This window comes from Macaca mulatta, chromosome 14 (assembly GCF_049350105.2).
Source record: "Macaca mulatta isolate MMU2019108-1 chromosome 14, T2T-MMU8v2.0, whole genome shotgun sequence".
In the NCBI taxonomy this organism is placed as follows: domain Eukaryota; kingdom Metazoa; phylum Chordata; class Mammalia; order Primates; family Cercopithecidae; genus Macaca; species Macaca mulatta.
Window position 1 is genome coordinate 4,551,152 of NC_133419.1, and position 20,000 is coordinate 4,571,151.

The window sequence follows — 20,000 nt, forward strand, 5'->3', positions numbered from 1 at the left end:
GTTCAGATTTCAAACCTCAGTTGGCTCCTCTGGCAAAGGCCTGGAAAGAGATCTCAACCCACATGCCTTCGCCTCCATCACCCCCTCCCTCCTGCCCACACCTGCCTGCCCCGAAAGCCCCGCATCGTGGATTGATGGTCAGGCACATACAACCCCACCACGAAGAGGCTCTGAGAGATGTGCTGGGAGCTGCACAGATCCAGAAACACCGACCTCTGAAATCATTCCAGGGGTCTGGCTTCCCTCCTGCTTTCCCGAGCTCTGTGCTTATTCCCTTCCTCTGAGCTGCCCCAGCCTGGGGCACGACTATCCCCTGGGCCCCTCGCTGCCCTCTCCCTTTCATTATTCTAATTATTTCTGTCACAGACAATTAGAGCCGGTTTCCACCGGGAGGAGTTTCACCAAAATGAAATTATCATCTGGATCCCCAGGGCCACCTTGCCAGGGAGCCGTTTCCAGGCGCGCGAGATACTTACAATCGTACTCCGGGTTTTACTGTCAAAAAACGAATCCTTATCAGACAGGTCAAACCTGTGGAAATACCAGGAAGGAAATAAGACACAGTTCACCAGAGCCCGTGGTTCTCCGGGTTTCAAGGCCCCGGGAAACCATATTGTCCCCATTAGCGGCGACTGCGAAATGGACGGAACTCTGTCCGCGCGCCAGGTATGACCCGTCCGCCCCTGGGCATTTGGAACAGTCTGTTTCACCGCCCCTGCACCCGGGCGCAGCCTGAGACCCACACAGGTGGGAAGTGACCTAAGAGGCAAGTATGGTCAGACCACCCCCCAGCCCCCCACCCCCCCACACAGCCCCCCCGGAAGATCCCTGCTTCCTTTTGGTGACATCCTCAGCGGGCAGTTTTGAAAGCCTCTGCTTCAATAAGGTGGGGGACAGGGGCAGTATCACCGCCACAGGCAGACAGTTCCAACCTTGAAAACAATCTCCCTTCCAATGGTTTGGGTCCTGATGGGCTGCATAGGGATGGCCCAAGGCTTCCTGAGGGTGGGGGGGCATCTTGGGAACACACTCCCTGCTCTCCCTGCGCTCCAAGGCTCTTGGGGGAGAGCTGGGGAGGGTGCCTGGGTTTCCACCTCCATGGAGCCTGGAGGTGATCCCAGCCCTGGCCAGGCAGTAGGGCTGACAGTCAACCCAGGGCAGAGACGAGGGAGGTTGGTGGGGGTCCTGGAAGGAGGGCGGTTTCCTCTAATGTCCCAAGTCCCTGTTCTGGAGCTGGAGGAAAGGGCTGGGCTTGGGGGTCGCTTCTTTCTCTCTGGTGGCATGTCCTGTCCCCTCTAGGAATGAGGACCTGGTTAAAGCATCCTGTGATGCTCATGGCTCCACCCCTACTACATTTATGAGCAAGGGCCCCTGTGAGCTCCCTGTCTGCTCTTCCATGCCCCCGACCCTGTGAGGCCGGCACTGTCCAGGAGCCCTCCTGCCCCTTAGAACTTCCATCCAAAGTCCGTCTGGGTTCCCACGGCTCAAGCTTTCTATTCCCACCTCTGCCCACGCTCCAGCTCTGCCCGGTGAGGCCCGCAGAGGCCTTGCAGTCACTGCTGACCCAGGTGGCTACGCCCCACTGCCCTCGGGAGCGGAGGAGGAGGGAAGGTTCCAGAATAGGCATGGCCCTGCCAGGCAAGCCAGCTGGCGGTGAGTCCCTGGGGCCTCAGGCCTCCTGCCTAGGGATGCTTTTCAATTTCTGCCACAAGGAGTGAGACTCACTTGGGCTCAAGGCTACCTGGACTGCAGGAGGCCTCGTTAGCCAGACCCTGGAGCGGGGTGGGGTGGCGGCGGCAGGGAGCGGGTGGGAAGGCATGTCCAGACCACTGCTTTGGGGTCCTCACACAGGCCAAAGAAGTTTTTCCTGTGTCGCCAAGCAGAACGAGATTCTGTGTCCTCCTAACTCCTCAGTTAACAGTGATCTTAGAAATCATTTCCACGACGTCTTCTGGGCTCAGCAACCACCAAGCTCTTACAAGAACATGCTCGGCCGGGCGCGGTGGCTCAAGCCTGTAATCCCAGCACTTTGGGAGGCCGAGACGGGCGGATCGCGAGGTCAGGAGATCGAGACCATCCTGGCTAACATGGTGAAACCCCGTCTCTACTGAAAAATACGAAAAACTAGCCGGGCGAGGTGGCGGGCGCCTGTAGTCCCAGCTACTCGGGAGGCTGAGGCAGGAGAATGGCGTGAACCCGGGAGGCGGAGCTTGCAGTGAGCTGAGATCCGGCCACTGCACTCCAGCCTGGGCGGCAGAGCGAGACTCCATCTCAAAAAAAAAAAAACCAAGAACACGCTCTTCTTTGGCGGGGGGGCAGATAATCAATCTGCATTTCTCATGCTAGAAGGTGAAATCCCCACGCACAGGACCCTTTGGGGAGCAGGTTGGGGGTCCTCACTTACAGATGCTGCTTCTCCCGGGAGAAGGGATAGGAGAGTCTCTTCATGGTCTGGGGCCTGTGCTCAGCCACTTTGGGCTGGATGGGGTCTGTGATTTTCTGGAGCACAGAGTTGATTTTTTTCAGAAGGCCACGCGTCTCATTAATGTGGTACATCTGCAGATAAGACAAGCAATCGGGGAGCCGCGTCACCCGGCTGGACCACGATCCATGGAATCTGTTCTCAGACGGCCAGAGAACCATCCCACCCCATGCAATGGCACGTCCTGAGAGCAGAGTGCCTGGGTGGGCCGGAATACACCGCCCCTCCCTGCCCATGCCGTGAAAGCCCAGAGTTTCAGGAGCGCCCAGCCAAAAGCACAATTACAATGCATTCCAGAGAATTTCCCCCCTAAACTTTACTTTTGCTTCGAAAGAGGGAATCCAAGTGGTCTCTGAGGGCGCGAGAAGCAGGAGGTTGATTTGCTATAGCTAGCTCAGCTTCACCCGTCCGCCTGCCAGAGTAAATACCGACTCCAAGCTAAGCTTCTGGGAACACACTGTCAAACTGCTTTTTAGATACAAGGTTTTCACAGATTAAAAAGAAAAATCCCAGTAAGCCAGAAAACGTAATTAAAGTGAATCTGATAAATTAGCTGAGATGCCACAAACACGAAAGCCCCAGGGCCCGAGCTGTAACTGCGTCTGCATGTACAGACGATTCCTTGGGAGCTGAGAGGTGGGCTCTTCCGCCTGCACCACCTCTTGGTGGGGTTTGGTCTGGGGTCTGTAAAGACCGCCCAGGGCTGGGTCATGAGGACTCCGGAGCCTGGGGGCCTTGTCACGTCGAGCCACATGGTCCTCCCAGGGGTAGCCGTGAAGCCCACTAGGCTTTTTATAAAACTCAGGGCCTCGAGGTATGCATGTTTCACCGCCGGGCGTCCAAGTGACCTCTAGACTTGGCGATTCATTTCGGAGCAGAATCATCAATACCAACCTTCTTCGTCGGCATCTTCAGTTTCAGAAACTCGGCCTCTCTGCACAGCACGTTCCAGGGCGCGTGGATTTTCACAAACCCGACTCCATGGATTTTAGTCTGGAGAGAGAAGGAAGGTTCTGGGTCAGGGTGGGTGGATCTGTGTGGAAAACTACCTTGATCTTCAGATACCGCCACAATTTATTGAGCAGCTACTGTGTATGGCTGCTTTCACCGCGACCTCATTCCACGTTGACAACACTTTGAGGTGCATCTAGAATCCCCTTTTAGCAGAAGGTGGGAGGAAGTACAGGGGGCTATGGGAGCTCCCCCAGGTCACACGGGAACCTTTAAGAGCCAGGAGGGTTTAAGAGGAGGATCCCCGGGGGGTACAGACTCCAAAACAAGGGGGAAGTTTTCAGGAGGGTTTAGCAGAGGGCCCCCAGAGTGGCCCAGGCCACAAAAGAGGACCTTTCAGGACGCAGAGCCCAGGCCCCTCGGCCTCCACCTGGGATCACTCAGGGACCTGTGGGTGCCTGAGAAGTGCCGAGGGGGGGATGGCTGAAGATGGTCCCTACTCTGGGCATCTTCCCCCTGTGGGTCAGGGCCACACCTCTGCCTGCTCCGGGTCCACTTCCCGGGTTCCCTTGTATCTGCACTGACTTTATCCTAAAGAGAATGGGCAGCCTGGTGCACGGGCTCGAAGGCAGGCCTGAGTTCAAGTCCAGCGCCCTCCCTAAACAGCTGCAAGCTTGGCCAAGTCACCTCTCTTTGGTCCTCAATGACAACAGTGAACAGCAGAGAGTCACCGAGCGCTGGCTGGCGAGGATGCGGCATGAGCTAGGGGCTTCATGAGAAATGACTCCATCAACCTCCATGGCCAGCTTGATGGGAAAGGCCGCCTTTACAGATGGGAACACTGAGGCTGGGGGAGATGAAGTCACCACAAACACAGGCTGCGCTCAAACACAGGCAGCCCTGCCCGGACTCCCCGCTCTTAATCGGGGATCAGGTGCAAAGATGCCCCCAACGTCTCCAGCTTTCCCTCTCCCCTCTGGATTTCGCATTTAAGAGAGTCCCTTTACCAAAGGAGCAGCATGTATACGGCCGCAACGTATTTCCCCATCGAAGACACATGTCACATCCATCGGCCTTCCCGTCACCCTGAGACCACCCAGCTGCCCGGGGTGCTGATGCAACAAGAAGCAAGACGGCGCCGAGTCCTCCCGAGCCAGAGCTGCCTAAGGGCAGTGGGGTCCTTGGTCCCCCGGGGCTTGGGGGTCAGACCGGGGCTTCCAGACTGAAGTCCCATCCACCTCTCCTTTCCACAATTCTGAGACTTAAAGGAAGGGATGGGAAGTCTTGGCAAAAAGGCAGACGGAAGGAAGAGCGAGTGCCGGCTGGGACCTCATCCGTCCCCTCTGGGTGCAGAGCGACCAGGTGCAGGCTCAGGGCCTGACCTGGGTTCTGGACCCCTTGAGCGTTTGACACAAGTACATAGGTTCGTTGTAGCTTGTTGACAAAAAGCAATGAAGCCAGAGTCACTTGGGGATGAGTTTTTGTTTGTTTGTTTTGTTTTTAATCATTTTTTGTTTTTTTGAGATGGAGTCTCACTCTTGTTGCCCAGGCTGGAGTGCAGTGGCGCGATCTCAGCTCACTGCAACCTCCGCCTCCTGGGTTCAAGCGATTCTCCTACCTCAGTCTCCCGAGTAGCTGGGATTACAGGTGTGCACCACCATGCCTGGCTAGTTTCTGTATTTTTAGTAGAGATGGGATTTCACCATGTTGGCCAGGCTGGTCTGGAACTCCTGACCTCAGGCGATCTGCCTGCCTCGGCCTCCCAAAGTGTACTTGGGGATGAGTTTTAAGAAAACAAAATCTGGCCGGGCGCGGTGGCTCAAGCCTGTAATCCCAGCACTTTGGGAGGCCGAGACGGGTAGATCACGAAGTCAGGAGATTGAGACCATCCTGGCTAACATGGTGAAACCCCGTCTCTACTAAAAAATACAAAAAACTAGCCGGGCGAGGTGGCGGGCGCCTGTAGTCCCAGCTACTCGGGAGGCTGAGGCAGGAGAATGGTGTAAACCCGGGAGGCGGAGCTTGCAGTGAGCTGAGATCTGGACACTGCACTCCAGACTGGGCGACAGAGCCAGACTCCATCTCAAAAAAAAAAAAAAAAGAAAACAAAATCTGAAGTGGGTCAAGTCAATGTACTCAGTGAGAGCCTTGGTGGAAGCCTGTGAATGCGACGGTCCCGGGGACCTGGGCGAAGCTTCCAGGTCCAGCAGAGAGAGTTAAACGCAGGGCCCCGGCACCTCAGGTGACCCACCGAGGAAGGGAGACCCTCCTTGACGCCCCAGCTTCATCCCATGCTTCTTCCTGATCCGACAGAAAAGCAAATGGCCATGGGGTGAATCCTGTCCTGTCGCTCCTCCGGAAGCCCCACCCACAGTGGTTTATGCTGATGGTGAGGCCTCCGGCTGCATCCACGAGGCCTGCCCTACGCCATCCTCTCCCCAGCACCACCACTCAGGTCTCTTCTGTGCTGCCCTGCTGCCCACGGCAGGCTCAGAGCAGCCGCTTTGCACATATTTATGGAATGAATGAACGAAGGGCAATAATACAGTAATAGTAATAGTAATGTTGACAGAGGCTGACATCCACTCAATGTCAGTTATGCGCCGGTCCCTGCTGCATGCATTCCATGCATATTAACTCATTTCGTCCTCACCGCAAGCCTGTGAGGCAGGTCCCATCATCATCCTCATTTCACAGCTGGGAAAACTGAGGCCCTGAGGTGTGTGCCATGCTGATCATTGTGGGATCCTCCTGCAGCTGCTGTAACACGTGACCCCAAAGTGGGCAGCTTAAAACTACAGAGGTTCATTCTCCTTCAGCTCTGGAGGCCTGAAGTCCACAGTCAAAGTGTCTCCAGGGCCGCACTCTCTCCGAAGGCCCTAGGAGAGGATCCTTCCTGCCTCTCCCAGCTTCCGGGGGCTCCAGGTGTTCTCTGGCTGTGGCCACATCGCTCCAGCTGCTGGCTCCTCGGTGGCACGGTCTCCTCTCCTCACTAGGTCTCGAATCTCCCTCTGCCATTCTCTGCTATTGGATTTATGGCCCACCTTAAATCCAGGATGATCTCATCCAGAAATGTTTAACTTAATTCCTTCTGTGAAGACCCTTCTTCCAAACAAGGCCACGTTTGCATGCTCCAGGAGCATGTGGCTCGGGGGCCACTGCTCAGCCCCTGCTCCCACCCTGAAGCTGTAGGTTGGGGTCCTGCAGGGCTTTGTGCAGGGGCCTGTCCCAGTGGTTAGGGGAGCTGTGCAGAAGCGTGGACCCAGGAGTGGGGGCCTGAGGCTGCTTCAGGGAGACAGCGGCCTGGGGACTCTTGTGGGGAGCCCAGGGCTGAAGGACGTAAGGTGTGGGTTGAGAACTGATGATCTCAGAGTGAACTGGAGGAGGCAGCACCAGGGGCTCTGGCAAGATGAGCCCAGATCCTTCTGTGGCCCTCGAGGGGCAGATTGAGTGGGCACCGTGCTTAGAGGCCTGGGACGGCGTGGCCTGGGCTGGAATCCTGCCCTGCCCCCGTGTGGTTTCCACAAAGTGACTTAACCTCTCTGAGCCTGCATTTCCTCATCGCCAACTGGGTATTACAAGACCTGTTTCCCAGCAGGGGAGCCTCTGGTGCTCTCAGCAGCCCTGGTCCAGCTGAGCCCCAGCCTGCGTAAGCACGGACTCCTTCGGCCAAGAAGCTCAAAGCCACCTCCTCAGTGCTGGGGAGCCACGGAGGGCACTGAGGCTGGAGAGGTGGTGGTCTTCCAGCCTGGTGACCCACAGGAACAGCACTGACTCCACGGGGCACTTCTGAGTCAGGAGAAAAGGCAGCCCACGTGCGGGAGAGCCTGTCTATTCCTGTTACAGACACAGATTTATTTCTGGGCTCCGCTCGCTCACACGCAAAGACCCAAAATATATTCCTCTGAGTCCGTGAAGATTTCTGCCTGGTGGTCAAGGAGCCGGTGCCTGCTGCTGGCCTCCCTGGGAAAACACGCACCCCTGTTTACGTGAGCAACGGGGTCTCTCCCAGGGAAACATCTGGTGAGATTCGGGAAAGGGGTCATGGGACCAGTTCGGCAAAAACACATGTGGGATGTTTTAAAGCATGGTGCCCGGACTGACCACAGCCTGTCCCCGGCAGGAAGACACTGGGAGTGACAGCCGTGTCCCCTTCGCCCCCAGCCAGCGCCCTGAGGAGTGCATTCTGCCCCGACTCTGGGCCCTCTAGCTGGAGTCTTTAAGGTTCATGAACCTACTTGGCCAAGAGCCACAGCTGTGGGGGTGGTGAGGCCCCATCTGGCCAGACCATGGGGCTCTGCAAGGGGACAGAGTCAACCCCCCAGATGGCCCCCAACCAGAGGGGACAGAAGATGCTGACCTTAGCCCAGAGACTGACTCTGCAGGCGGAAACCTCCCGCTGAACCCAGCCCCAAAGAACTCTGACCTTCCTGGAATCGCTTCTGACATTTTCGTTTCAGAAGGAAGAAGAAAATCACAAACAGAAAGGACAAGCGAGTCCCCGTGGCGGATACACAGTGGGCAGGGATGCCCAGGGTTCCCCGTTACAGTCCCCGTGGCCCGAGGGCCTAGACCCTCAGTCCGCACGGTGGCCCTGCGTGCTTCTATCGTCCGATCATGGCCACGGACGGGACTCCCTGCAGGGGGAGCGTGGACTCGAAATTGCTAGAAGATTTGAAGGTTTGCACCCCTAAAGATCAGACCTGGTTGGTTTTCGGGTTGCCCTTGGCTTCCTAGGGGTTGAGCTTCCTTCCTCACCTACCGTGGTCCTCACAGGCTGCTCCACACCCTGGAGGGCACCACTCAGTATGGACGTCCAGCCCTCAGTCATGGGGTCGGGGTGCTGGAGGGCGGAAGCCTGAAGGTCAGAGGGCTACTGAGAGGGGCCTCCCCAGACAGCACCTCCCATGTCAGGCAGGAACCGTGGGGTGTGTGTGCTGTGCACAGCGGTCCAGGCACCTCCTGTATTGGGCAGGAATCACGGGTGTGTGCTGTGCACAGCGGTCCAGGCCCCTCCTGTATCAGGCAGGAACCACGGGTGTGTGCTGTGCATAGCAGTCCAGGCCGCTGGGTGCAGAGGAAAGCCCAGGAGCCTCATCATTGTTGGGGTTTGGGCCCCGAGGCCCTTGAGCACCCACAGAACACCTGGGCAAATCCCCATTTCCCTGTTCGCAGCTTCCTCAACTCCCAAAGAGGAGAACACCCAGCCCTGCGGGGAGCCGTGCGGCCCCATCAGGAAGGCACAGGCCTCTTCTGACCCTGTCTATCCACGAGGACGCGGGGCTGCTGTGGTCTAATCCTTCTGCCGTCAGACTCGGGGCAGACACCAGGATGCTTGGTGGCTGCCCCAAGGGGTTCACATTCTCTGCCATAAATAGGCTTTTGGGGCATGTGATGCCCAGCGCTGCATCCCTGGTCAGCCCTTCATGACCAGGCGAGTTTTCAGCAGCCCTGGCATCTGCCTGCCTCTCCCCATTGGCACCAGCTTCCAGCACGGATAGGAGCTGGAACACTGGGTCTGAAGCCAGGCTTATCTGTTTAGCTGACGGATGTGTCTCTAGGACGGGGAACAGCAGTGGCCACAGAGCAGGGGCTCAACGACATCCACCGAGTGAGGGAGAAGGCAGAGGGAAGGTTCCCGTCTTTATAAAGCGCCTACTCTGCGCCAGCTGAGGACAGCCCTGGCTTTCAGACTCCCACCCGCCTCCTCTCTGACCTTTTGGTAGCTATCGGTTTGTCCACTTCAGTAAATATGGACGAGGCGGCGGGGAAGGCCCAGAGCCCCTCGTCCCAGGCCCATGAACAGTAGACGTGGAGGGATCTCAGCCCGACCTTGACCCTGCAATGCTCACTCCTACCCTCCACCCACACGGCTCCAGAGGGCACGTGGGCAGGACGGGAGATGCTCTCAGTCCCTGGGCAGGGGTCTGCCTGGAGCAGTCATTGTCCGTGCCTGGCATTTCTCACCCCACAGTTACTGCTGAGCACGTCCACGCTGCATAGGAAGACCTGGCTCCCCACGGCAGGGACACCACCATGAAGCACAGTTGAGGGATTGTCTCTGGAGCAAGCACACATCCCCCATTATCCTGACATGGTCTCCAGACTTGAAGTGAGCCGAGGACCCAAGGAACATAGCTCTGTGGATGGATCAGGCGCCATTGCTCTTTCCCGAGCATGGGGCAGGGACTGGGCTGGGGACATCTTTAACCCCAGTCCTCACCACGGGGTCTGGTCCTAGGCCTGCTCAGTGATGTCTTGGTCAAGAAATAAATGATAGCTAAGTCAGCAGAAATAGCATTTCACATTCTTGCTTCTGTTGAAGGTGGTAGATTACCCAGATCAACCCTTTACATAGTAAAGAATACACCACAAGAAAAGAAACAAGAAATTCAATGACCTAAAACAGCAGTCCCCCACCTTTTTGGCACCGGGGAGGACTGGTATCATGGAAGGCAATTTTTCCACAGGACAGTGCTGGGGGTGGGGGATGGTTTCAAGATAAAACTGTTCTACTCCTCAATTTTTTTTTTTTTAAGACAGAGTCTCGCTCTGTCACCCAGGTTGGAGTGCAGTGGCATAATGTTTATTCACTGCAACCATCACTTCCCAGGTTCCAGCAATTCTCCTGCCTCAACCTCCCGAGTAGCTGGAACTACAGGCGAGCGCCACCACACCCAGCTAATTTTTGTATTTTTAGTAGAGATGGGGTTTCACCATGTTGGTTAGGCTGGTCTCGAACTCCTGACCTCAGGTGATCCTCCCACCTCTGCCTCCCAAAGTGGTGGGATTACAGGCATGAGCCACCCCTCCCGGCCTAAACTGTTCCACCTCTGATCATCAGGCATTAGATTATCACAAGGAGCACACAATCTAGATCTCTCGCATGTGCTGTTCATAACAGGGTTTGAGCTCCCATGAGAATGTAATGTCGTCACTGCTGATCCGACAGGAGGCGGAGCTCAGGAGGAATGCTCGCTTGCCCACCACTCACCTCCTGCTGTGGGGTCGGGCTCCTAAAAGGCCACGGACCTATATGGGTGCCCAGCAGAGCAGGAGGAGAGAAAGGGAAGGAAAAGGAGGACTGGAACCCACCCTGAGAAGCTCTGGTCCCTACAGCCATGGCACCTGTGAAGACCTGGGCACCTCAGACTGAGGCTTTGGTTCGAGGTGGCTCTCGTCTGTAACGCTGCAAACCTTTCTGGACAAGGTCACCTTTATCCCAGGCTTTGGGAAACCCCACAGATTATAAAAGGTCAATGACTAGCAGACAAGCGAACCAAATCCACCCCCACCAGGACAAGAGACAGCCCCAGGAGGAGAACCAGCTGAAGTGACCGAGATAGAAATCGGCCCACTCAGCTTGGGATTAGCAAAGGATGAGCTGGGTAATAAATCAGCTATGCTTACCTCGTTTAAAGACATAAATCTCAAGATAGAAAAGATCTGCAAAGGACAGGAAACTATTAAAACATGACATAGCTGACTTGGAAAGGAACCAAATAGAACTCCTAGAAATAAAAAAGATCATAAAAAGAATTACAAACTCAACAGACATGTTGGGAAATGCTCAACCCCTCCAAAGACAAGAAGGCACATGGGGCTGGTACAGGAAGATGCTGGTGAGGGGCTCTGGCTGGGGCGAGGGGAGCCCTGATTTGCAGCATCTGCCAATTTCCATTGTGTAAATACCCCACCGTGGCCTATTTCAAGCCAGCAACGGGTAACAGCCAGCTTGCGGAATTCCAGAAGGACACGACTCCAGCACACCATGGACCTGGACACAGATGAGGAGCTCAGAACTGCAGCCAGAATGGCAAAGATTTCACCCCAGCAGCCTGGGATGCCTCCCGGCAGAGCTGTGCAACGATGGTCTTGGGGTCACTTTAAAAACATGAATTTAAAAAAATGTCCAGAATTCTCTCTCCTTCCTTCCTTCCTTCCTTCCTTCCTTCCTTCCTTCCTTCCTTCCTTCCTTCCCTCCTTCCTTCCTTCCATCCTTCCTTCTGTCCGTCCTTTATTCCTTCCTTCCTTCCTTCCTTCCTTCCTTCCTTCCTTCCTTCCTTCCTTCCTTCCTTCCTTCCTTCTTTCCTTCCTTCTCTCTCTCTCTCTCTCTCTCTCTCTCTCTCTCTCTCTCTCTCTCTCTCTCTCTTTCGACAGAGTCTCACTCTGTCACCCAGGCTGAAGTGCAGTGGCATGATCTCAACTCACTGCAACCTCCACCTCCTGGGTTCAAGCAATTCTCTTGCCTCAGCCTCCTGAGTAGCTGGGACTACAGGCACCGGCCACCACACTCGGCTAATTTTTGTATTTTTAATACAGATGGGGTTTCGCCGTGTGGCCAGGCTGGTCTCGAACTCCTGACCTGAGGTAATCCACCCACCTTGGCCTCCCAAAGTGCTGGGATTACAGGCGTGAGCCATGGCGCCCAGCCCAGAATTCACTTTAAAAGAAACATGTTTCCATGAAACTAAGACAAGCCTAAAGAAAAACAGGCAGTGATAAAAGTCATCCAGTCTGTTTTGGGCCTCAGCTGGAGACTGGGGAAGCATAAAATCTTTAGGGACCAAAGAAGTCTGTAGCGGTGGAATCAAGAGCAGAGCAATAGCTTCAGGAGTAGACTAGAGGTTCCTAACATCCCTTTGTGCAAGACGCCCATTCTTCCTCCCCTGGGGGAGAACGGGGACTGCAAGTTTTAGTGCAAAGAGCCTCTGGGTGAGGTTAGGGGCCAGGTTCAAAGGCCACTCTCAGTTCAGGATGGAATTTCTGCCCCACCTACTCATGGTTCTGGTAGGGGTGGGGAGCTGACAAGTCTCATGAGCATGTTTGTTGCTTTTATTTGTGCTGAGGAGCTGGGATTAGACCTGAGACTCCTCAAATTCCAGGCCCCCACCCCCGATTCTCAAATCTGTGAGGGCCTCTCCCCAGTCCCTGCCAGTGCCCAGGGCCCTGCGGACAATGAATGCAGCCCCAGGACTGCCTCCCACACCTGCCCACATCCACAAGGCCTCCATGGGAAATGGAAAGAAAAGGCTGCCCCTCCCTGTCCTGAGGCCATGGCAACCCAAGGGGGACTTGTGGTTCCCCTCTGGCAGGAGCAGGGCCAGGCTCTGGGAGCGGTGAGGAGTGGGCTGTGCCCCAGGCCTGCGGGTAAGCGGAGTTCACAGCCAACGCCGGCCAGCTCTGTCCCTGTGTGGGCTCGAGGATTAACTCTCTTAACCCTCACCCACCACTCCACAAGGAAGGGCACACGACCACCTCCATTTTACAGATGGGGACGTTGAGACCCAAAGAGGTGAAACCACCTGCCCAGGGTTGCTCAGCCAGGAAGTGGTTGAGTTGGGTCCACATCCGCATACTGGGCTCTCAGAGGGGCTGGGTGGGGTCTGAACTCGCACTTGGAGCTCAGAGGCCGCGTCTCCACCACCCACGCATCCAGCCCTGGGCTTTGTCTGAAAGCAGCAGCCCTTCTCCCATGGAGTCTGCCCTCACTTGCTTTTCAAAAGCAGCATCCATGAAGATGGTGAACAGATTCTGCTGCGGGGACGGCCCCACCCGCTACGGGGACGCATGCAGAGAACCAGCCGTGAGCCAGCGGGGTGCGGACTTGAGCCCTGGGCAGTGGCATGAAAGCAAACAGCCTTTTATAGGGGTCCAGTGTCCACGGCCTTCTCAGGATCTACCAAAGCCTGGGTCAGGTTCAACATCAGGGCAGTGCAGGCCTCAGCCGCCCCCCAGCACACACAGCCAAGAGTTTAGTGTGTGGCGTTCTCTGCAATGACCCCAGGGACATAAATAACGTCCAGCAGGCTTTGAGGCTGGACTTCAAAAAGGCTAATGGGTCTTAGTTGCAAGAAAACATGTTGGCCACAATCTTCTTTTGTCCTTTTAATGGGAAGCTAGGAACCCTGGAAGCTGACCCCATGGCTGTCAAAGAGGGAGAGAGAGAAGGGGAGGGAGGGGGAAAGAGATGGAGAGAGAGGGAGGGAGAAGAAGAGAGACAGAGAGAGGGAGAGAGGAGAGAAAAAGTGAGAGGGGGTAGAGAAAAAGTGAAAAAGAGGGAAGTGGGGGGAGAGAGAGAGAGACAGAGACAGAGAGGGGAAGAAAGAGGAGAGAGAGAAGTGAGAGAAAGGGAATGAGAGAGAGGGAGAGGAGACAGACGGGAGAGAGAGACAGAGATAAGTGAGAGACAGAGAGAGAGGGAGGTAGAGATGACAAAGAGGTGAGGAGGAGAGAGACAGAAAGAGAGAGAGGGAGACCGAGAGGGAGAGAGAGAAGGAGGGAGAGATGGAGCAAGAGGGAGGGAGAGGGGAGAGACTCCTGAAGCCCTGGTCCCCTGCCTCAGGGCCCTTCTCTCTTCCTGCCTTTTCCTGCCCTGCAGTGCTGTCCTGGGGTCTCTGAGCCCCTCCTGGAAATCCACTCTGAAGGCCACCCTGTGGATCTAAGTGCCCGTGCCTTCTTGACCCACCCCCGTGTCTCTCTTTGGGACTTGGTTCCATCCTCCGCAGGCTCTTGGCTCTCTGGAGCCGGTGCTGGGGTCTGGGTCTGGGGTCACCCCGGGGTACCACACGGTGCTCCAGGGGCTCATGTGGACGCTGGGGGTCTTGCTCTGGGGAGGCCTCTCCTGGCTTGTGCAAAAGATGCTTCCCACACTCCTCACACCTCAGAGCATGGTCTGGGCAGGACCAGAGCCTCGGCCACCCCAGGTGCTGGGTCCCCCAGACCGGCTGAGCCAGAGCCTGCATTTTGACAAGACCCCCAGGGGTTCCTGTGCACATCCTGGGCCCTGCAGTGAGGCAGACCAGGTCAAGGCTGGAGCCTGTCACTCTCCCAGACCATCGGCCTGCCCTGGCCCTCAGTCATGACCCTGCCCCATGCTGCTACCTGGGTGCTCCAGCCTGCCCCGTCCAAGGCAGCCCACTCCAGGATTACCTGCCCAGTGCAGCATCTCAGCTACTGGAGTGGGCTGAATGGTGTCCCCTACAAAGATATGTTCAAGTCCTAACTCCTGGCACCTATCAGTGTGATCTTACTTGGAAACAGGGTCTTTGCAGATGTAACTGAGTAAAGATAAAGTCATAGGGGTGGGCCCCAAATAGAATGACTGGTGTCCTGACAAGAAGAGGACACACAACAGAGACACACAACAGAGAGGGCCGAGTGACCACAGAGGCCCTGCCGGTACCTTGAGTGTGGACTTCTCTCCTCCAAAGCTACGACAGCATCCATCTGTGTTGTTGTAAGCCCCCAACCTGTGGCCCTTAGTTATGGCAGGTGCAGGGCATGACACAGCTATTATCTGATCTCCAAGAACTGGCCCCGTTGTGCACTCAGCCAAGCCCGTCCTTCAGGTCATCATGAGATGTCTCGACACAATGAACCTCCCGACTCAGTGAGGAGGCACGGGCGGGGGCTAGGGGTTGCTCACACCTGTGGGGGGCTCGCAGCACACTTTGCCCGGGAGTGACGCAGTGTGTCACACCCACCGGCACCTTAGGAACAGAGGCCAGGTCACACCTGCACAGCTGGTGACCTCCGTAAGGCTGCCTGTCCTGGCCACAGCAGACGGTCCCAGAGGTGGCTGGCACCCCCCCAGGGGACCCTCTTGCTCATCTGTCCTCCTTTCTCTCCCTCCAGGTCCTCTTCTCCCTCTGCCTGCTCATCCAGCCTTCAGTGCAGGGATTCGCAACTGGGGGCGGTTTTGTCCCCCATGTACACTGGCAATGTCGGGGGACACTTCTGGCTTGTTTTCACAACTCGGGGAGGGAGATGCTACTGGCCAGGTAGAGGCCAGGGCTGCTGTTAAATATCACCTGCTTCAAAGCAACCAGTCTTAATTTTGGGGGTGGAGGTCAAAGGGCATGTGAGTATCTGATAGACTCTGTGGATTTTTCTCCCCAGGAAAGCTCACATAAGCTCTGAATTTTGCTTCCATTTGGGTAAGATTGTGCAACGGACTCTCTTGGAGCTGATCTTATTTCCCAAATTGCAAACCCTTTGCTCCTTGTCATCTGAGCACCCCTCCGGGAAAGGTTCATTCCCAAGAGTCGCTCATCCCCCTGAAATGAATACGGCAGCAGCTCTGTCTGCTAACCACGCTGGCAGGGGCCCACACACACCTCAGATGCTGCGTGTGCCCAAGCGACCTTTTAATAGACTCTGGCTGTGCCCCTCTCCAGGAGAGCAGGGAAAGCAACAGGCCACCCAAACCATGGCTCCTTCCAACAGCTCTAGGGGCTGGTGCAGCTCAGATGAGAGCTGCAGGGTTACCAGGAGGCCCTCATGAAACAGTTTTTGATTTGAGAGGCCCCAGCAGGGATGCGGGAACATCTCAACTTCAGCCCTTTGCAAACCTGAACGGACGCGTCTACCCCACAATCACGGTTTCATCTTAAACACGGCCAGATCAACTGCTGAAAAGCCTCATGTAGCTCTCGAGCCAAATTACCAATGAAAAGCTGGGGTTGTTTCACTGGTTAAAAACTAGATCATTTTGGTGACAGTAACCAATGTTACTGTCCAAAGTCATGATAGAGAATATAAAACGTGTAAAAAGATACTTATGGGATAGTATTTAAGGAGACTTGGGAAGGGTCTTTTCTCGCCCTTCTTGCTGCTTCAGTATGAACAACAACATGTGATACAATATCAGCCAAGCATCTGCCATACGCCAGACTCTGACTTAAGCACTTCACAAAGGTTACTTATGATAACTCAGTGATGCAAATACTCTTGCTATCTCCATTTTACAAATGGGGAAACTGAGGCCTAGCTTTTCCATCGGGATAAGTGGAAGGTCAGGGAGCTGGCAGAAGTCAGGCAGAATTACCAGGCCCCAGAAGTTCCCATTGAGTGTCAGATCTCAAAGTTGTAGTCAGGAAAGAATGACAGGGATGGAGGGTAAAATCCCCTAGGGAGGGGCCGGGCGCGGTGGCTCACGCCTGTAATCCCAGCACTTTGGGAGGCCGAGGCGGGCGGATCACAAGGTCAGGAGATCGAGACCATCCTGGCTAACAGGGTGAAACCCTGTCTCTGCTAAAAATACAAAAAATTAGCCGGGCGCGGTGGCGGGCGCCTGTAGTCCCAGCTACTTGGGAGGCTGAGGCAGGAGAATGGCACGAACCCGGGAGGCGGAGCTTGCAGTGAGCCGAGATCACGCCACGGCACTCTAGTTTGGGTGACACAGCGAGACTCTGCCTCAAAAAAAAGAGAAAGAAAGAAAAAGAAATCCTCTGGGGAACAGATGACACAAGAACCACGAAGCTCAAAATCCATGTATACACATGTAACAAACCCGCACGTTGTGCACATGTACCCTAGAGCATAAAGTATAATAATAATAATAATAAAAAAAAGAAAATCCAGCTCTCTCAGCCTCAGCTCCCAGAGAGTGGCCCCGACCGCCACTTCCCTGGTCTCTTGTGCCCCTGATGGATCCGATTCCTTCCTCCAGTTATAAGTTGACATGCTGAAACCAACCCTGTAGCTGAAACCAACCCTGTATAGTGGCCGAATTGTTCTGAAAGCCACAGGGCTGGAGGGCAGGACCATGAGAAAACCCAGCAGGAATCCACTGCTCACCTCTTCCAAGTGTCTAAGACAAAGTCAGGCAGGGAGGGAGAAAGTCTCTGAATCCTTGTCAGGATCAAATCTCGGCTTCCTGATCATCAAAACTTGTAAGGCTCCTCCCCTGCCCTCAAAACCCCAAAGAGACCCGCCTGGGTGGCCGAACTCACAGTCTCCAGACGGCTTGCCAGACCTCGGGAAGGCGAAAGGAGACCTAGACAGATGCCCCAGGTTAAACAAGACCCTTTGACTCACTAGGCCAAGGTCTGGGCAGGCCCCACGGAGCATGTTCGATTGTTTTTAAGGAAAGCGATATCTACTTGTCACAAAACAGAGACGGTTCCACTCCAGGTTCCCTGATTAACTTGCTTTTTGGTCTAAATACTCCAAGGACATTCTTATCACTGGACCAAAAGCATTTGTGATTTAAAGGCACGGTGGTGCCTGTGGATGGAACATCAAACCAATGCCAACATTCATTTTCAGCATTCACAGGGACTCCATGGTTTCTAAGTTAACCTGCCGACTACTTTTTCTGTTTTCGATGTGCTTTAGAGACTTCGCTGATTCTTGGGTCATCCGCACAGTGATGGCTCTGCAGGCTGGGGCCCTTCCCCCAATATTCATGGAAGGAAGGGCTCCTGTGCACAGAGAGGTTAAGATGCCAGCCGGGGAGCACACAGCAGCCAGCAGAGCCGCTGAAGGAAGCACCACTGTGCCAGGGCTGCTAAAGTCATTCTCTCTGTACATAGCTGCACCCTTGACACTGCGGCGGCCAGGCAGCCAGGCGCGCGAGGTGGCTCGACCTCTTCTTCTCTCTAGAAATCTTTCTCCTAGGAAGATTCATAGGCTTTGCTAGGGAACAGGGCTTCAGAGCACAGCGTTACAGAGCCACGGACTTCAGAGCACCAGGGACTCCCAGGGCTCAGCCAGACCCACTCCTCACTCTACAGATAAGAAACTGAGGCCCAGAGAAGGGCCGACGCTATCCAGGAAGACTCCCAGGAGAGCTTTGTCCTCCCTCCCCCTGATCGGGCAAATCTTCCCAGGAAAGCAGCTGACCAGAAGCAGGCAACGCTCTACCCTGAAGGTCGTGGCTGTGAAGGGCAGACCCTCTCCCAGAGCAGATGTGGCCGGAGGAGCGGGTCGGGACTCCCCAAAGCTGTTCAAAAAGCAGTTTTTACCCCAACTTAACAAGAGCGGCGTTTTTGTCTGCCCCATCTATCTTCTTTTTTTTTTTTTTTTTTTTTTGAGACAGAGTCTTGCTCTGTTGCCAGGCTGGAGTGCAGTGGTGTGATCTCCGCTCACTGCAACCTCCGCCTCCCAGGTTCAAGCGATTCTCCTGCCTCAGCCTCCCAAGTAGGGGGGCCACAGACTCATGCTACCACGCCCGGCTAATTTTTGTATTTTTGGTAGAGATGGGGTTTCACCATGTTGGCCAGGATGGCCTCGATCTCTTGACTTCGTGATCCACCCGCCTCGGCCTCCCAAAGTACTGGGATTAAGGTGTGAGCCACCACGCCCAGCCCATCTGCCCCTTCTTTAAGAACAGATTAAAGCTAAAACAAGACACCGGCATCACACCCTCTGACGATGAAAGCGGCCGCCGCCCGCTGCCCCCACGCAGCCCACCCCCACAAGCCAGCGCGCAGTGAGATAGTTACGTCCTCGTCCCGCTCCAGCTCCAGGCCCGCCTCCAGGAGGTTGCCCTCATACTCCTCCCTGCGGAAGCGCTTGTCATCCTCGTGGTAGTCCATCGGGGGCTCGGCTGAGCCCGTGTCCAGCGGTGCCCCCTTGCCCGGCAGGGGGTGGTCCTGCTTGATGCTGCGAGCCCCAGAGGTGGTGTCACTGTGCTGCACCCTCCTGACCAGGGTCCGGCTGCCCGAGGACCTCTTGTGATGGTACACCAGGATGTAGTCCACCTTGCGCCGGCCGTCTCTGAAGTACAGGCCATACTTGCACTCGGCATCAGGGTCCACGGATAAGGAGCTCAGCAGCTAAGGGTGGAAGAAAAGGCACCCATTCACCATTGAGCTGCTGCTGATGGGCCTTTGGAGCGTGCGCTGCTCCCTTCGTCCACTCATTCAACAAACACTCACTCATTCAACAAACACTCCCTGAGCGCCCTCCACGGGCCAGGCGCTGTCCTAGGGGCTGAGATACACCTGGGAACACAGCAGAAGACCCTGTGTTCAGGGAGCTGACCTTCGAGAAGGAGGTATTCCCTGCTAACCATTCATGAGGTTATGAGGGTGTCAAGCCACATATGGTCCCCCGGAAGCCCTCCTGGTCTATGGAACTAGACCAGGCTGGGTGTCAGGAACCTCCCTGACTGATTGCAAAAAGCTATGGTAGGGGATGGTTAATGGGCACAAAAAAATGAGAAAGAATAAGACCTAGTATTTGAAAGTACAACAGGGGACTATCATCAATAATAATTTAATTGTACATGGACAGGTAACTAAAGGAGCATAACTGGATTGCTTGTAACGCACAGGATAAATGCTTGCGGGGGGAGATACCCAATTTTCCATGAGGCGACTATTACGTATTGCATTACCTGTACCCAAATACCTCCTGTACCCCATAAATCTATACACCCACTATGTACCCACCCAAATTAAAAATTAAACGAACAAACAAAATATCCCCCAACAACAACAAAAGCTATGGCAAAAGCTACCAAGTGAATGAGGGCTCCCTACGTACATGGATGGGGCTGAGGCAGAGCTGAGCCCAGGTTCTGTGCGCACGAATCTCCATCTCTGATGGCCAGCGCCAGAGGCAGTGCCATTCAAGGTGGTCACAGGGCCACTGACGAGCTGTGTGTCCAGAGGTGAGGCTTTCGCCGTCTTAGTCAGGGCTGTTCCCCAAACGGAGCCTGAGCGGAGGCCAGGGGTGCAAGTGTTTCACTTGGGAGGTGATCTCGGGTGCCAGAGTAGGGTGAAGGGGAGAGAGGCTGACAGGGGTGGGTTAAGGAGCGGCCACTGCTATGTGCAGC

General features: G+C 55.3%; 1 protein-coding gene across 17 annotated transcripts in view; it reads right to left on the reverse strand.

The window, feature by feature from the left end:
* Positions 1-20,000, reverse strand: part of ANO1 (anoctamin 1) — a 218,538-nt gene that overhangs the window by 83,762 nt on the left and 114,776 nt on the right. For 15 of the 17 annotated variants that reach the window (XR_013403429.1, XM_077961821.1, XM_077961822.1 and 12 more), the window contains 4 exons: positions 18,664-18,996; positions 3,377-3,475; positions 2,405-2,556; positions 477-531 (listed from right to left, as the gene is read on the reverse strand). Coding sequence is in view for 16 of the 17 variants with exons in the window: in XM_077961821.1 (XP_077817947.1) it covers positions 477-531; positions 2,405-2,556; positions 3,377-3,475; positions 18,664-18,996 (639 nt within the window). In the remaining variant the exon portion in view is untranslated. Of the gene's footprint in view, positions 1-476; positions 532-2,404; positions 2,557-3,376; positions 3,476-18,663; positions 18,997-19,708; positions 19,881-20,000 lie in introns of all 17 variants that reach the window. The other 2 variants (XM_077961825.1, XM_077961828.1) reach the window with 2 other exon arrangements.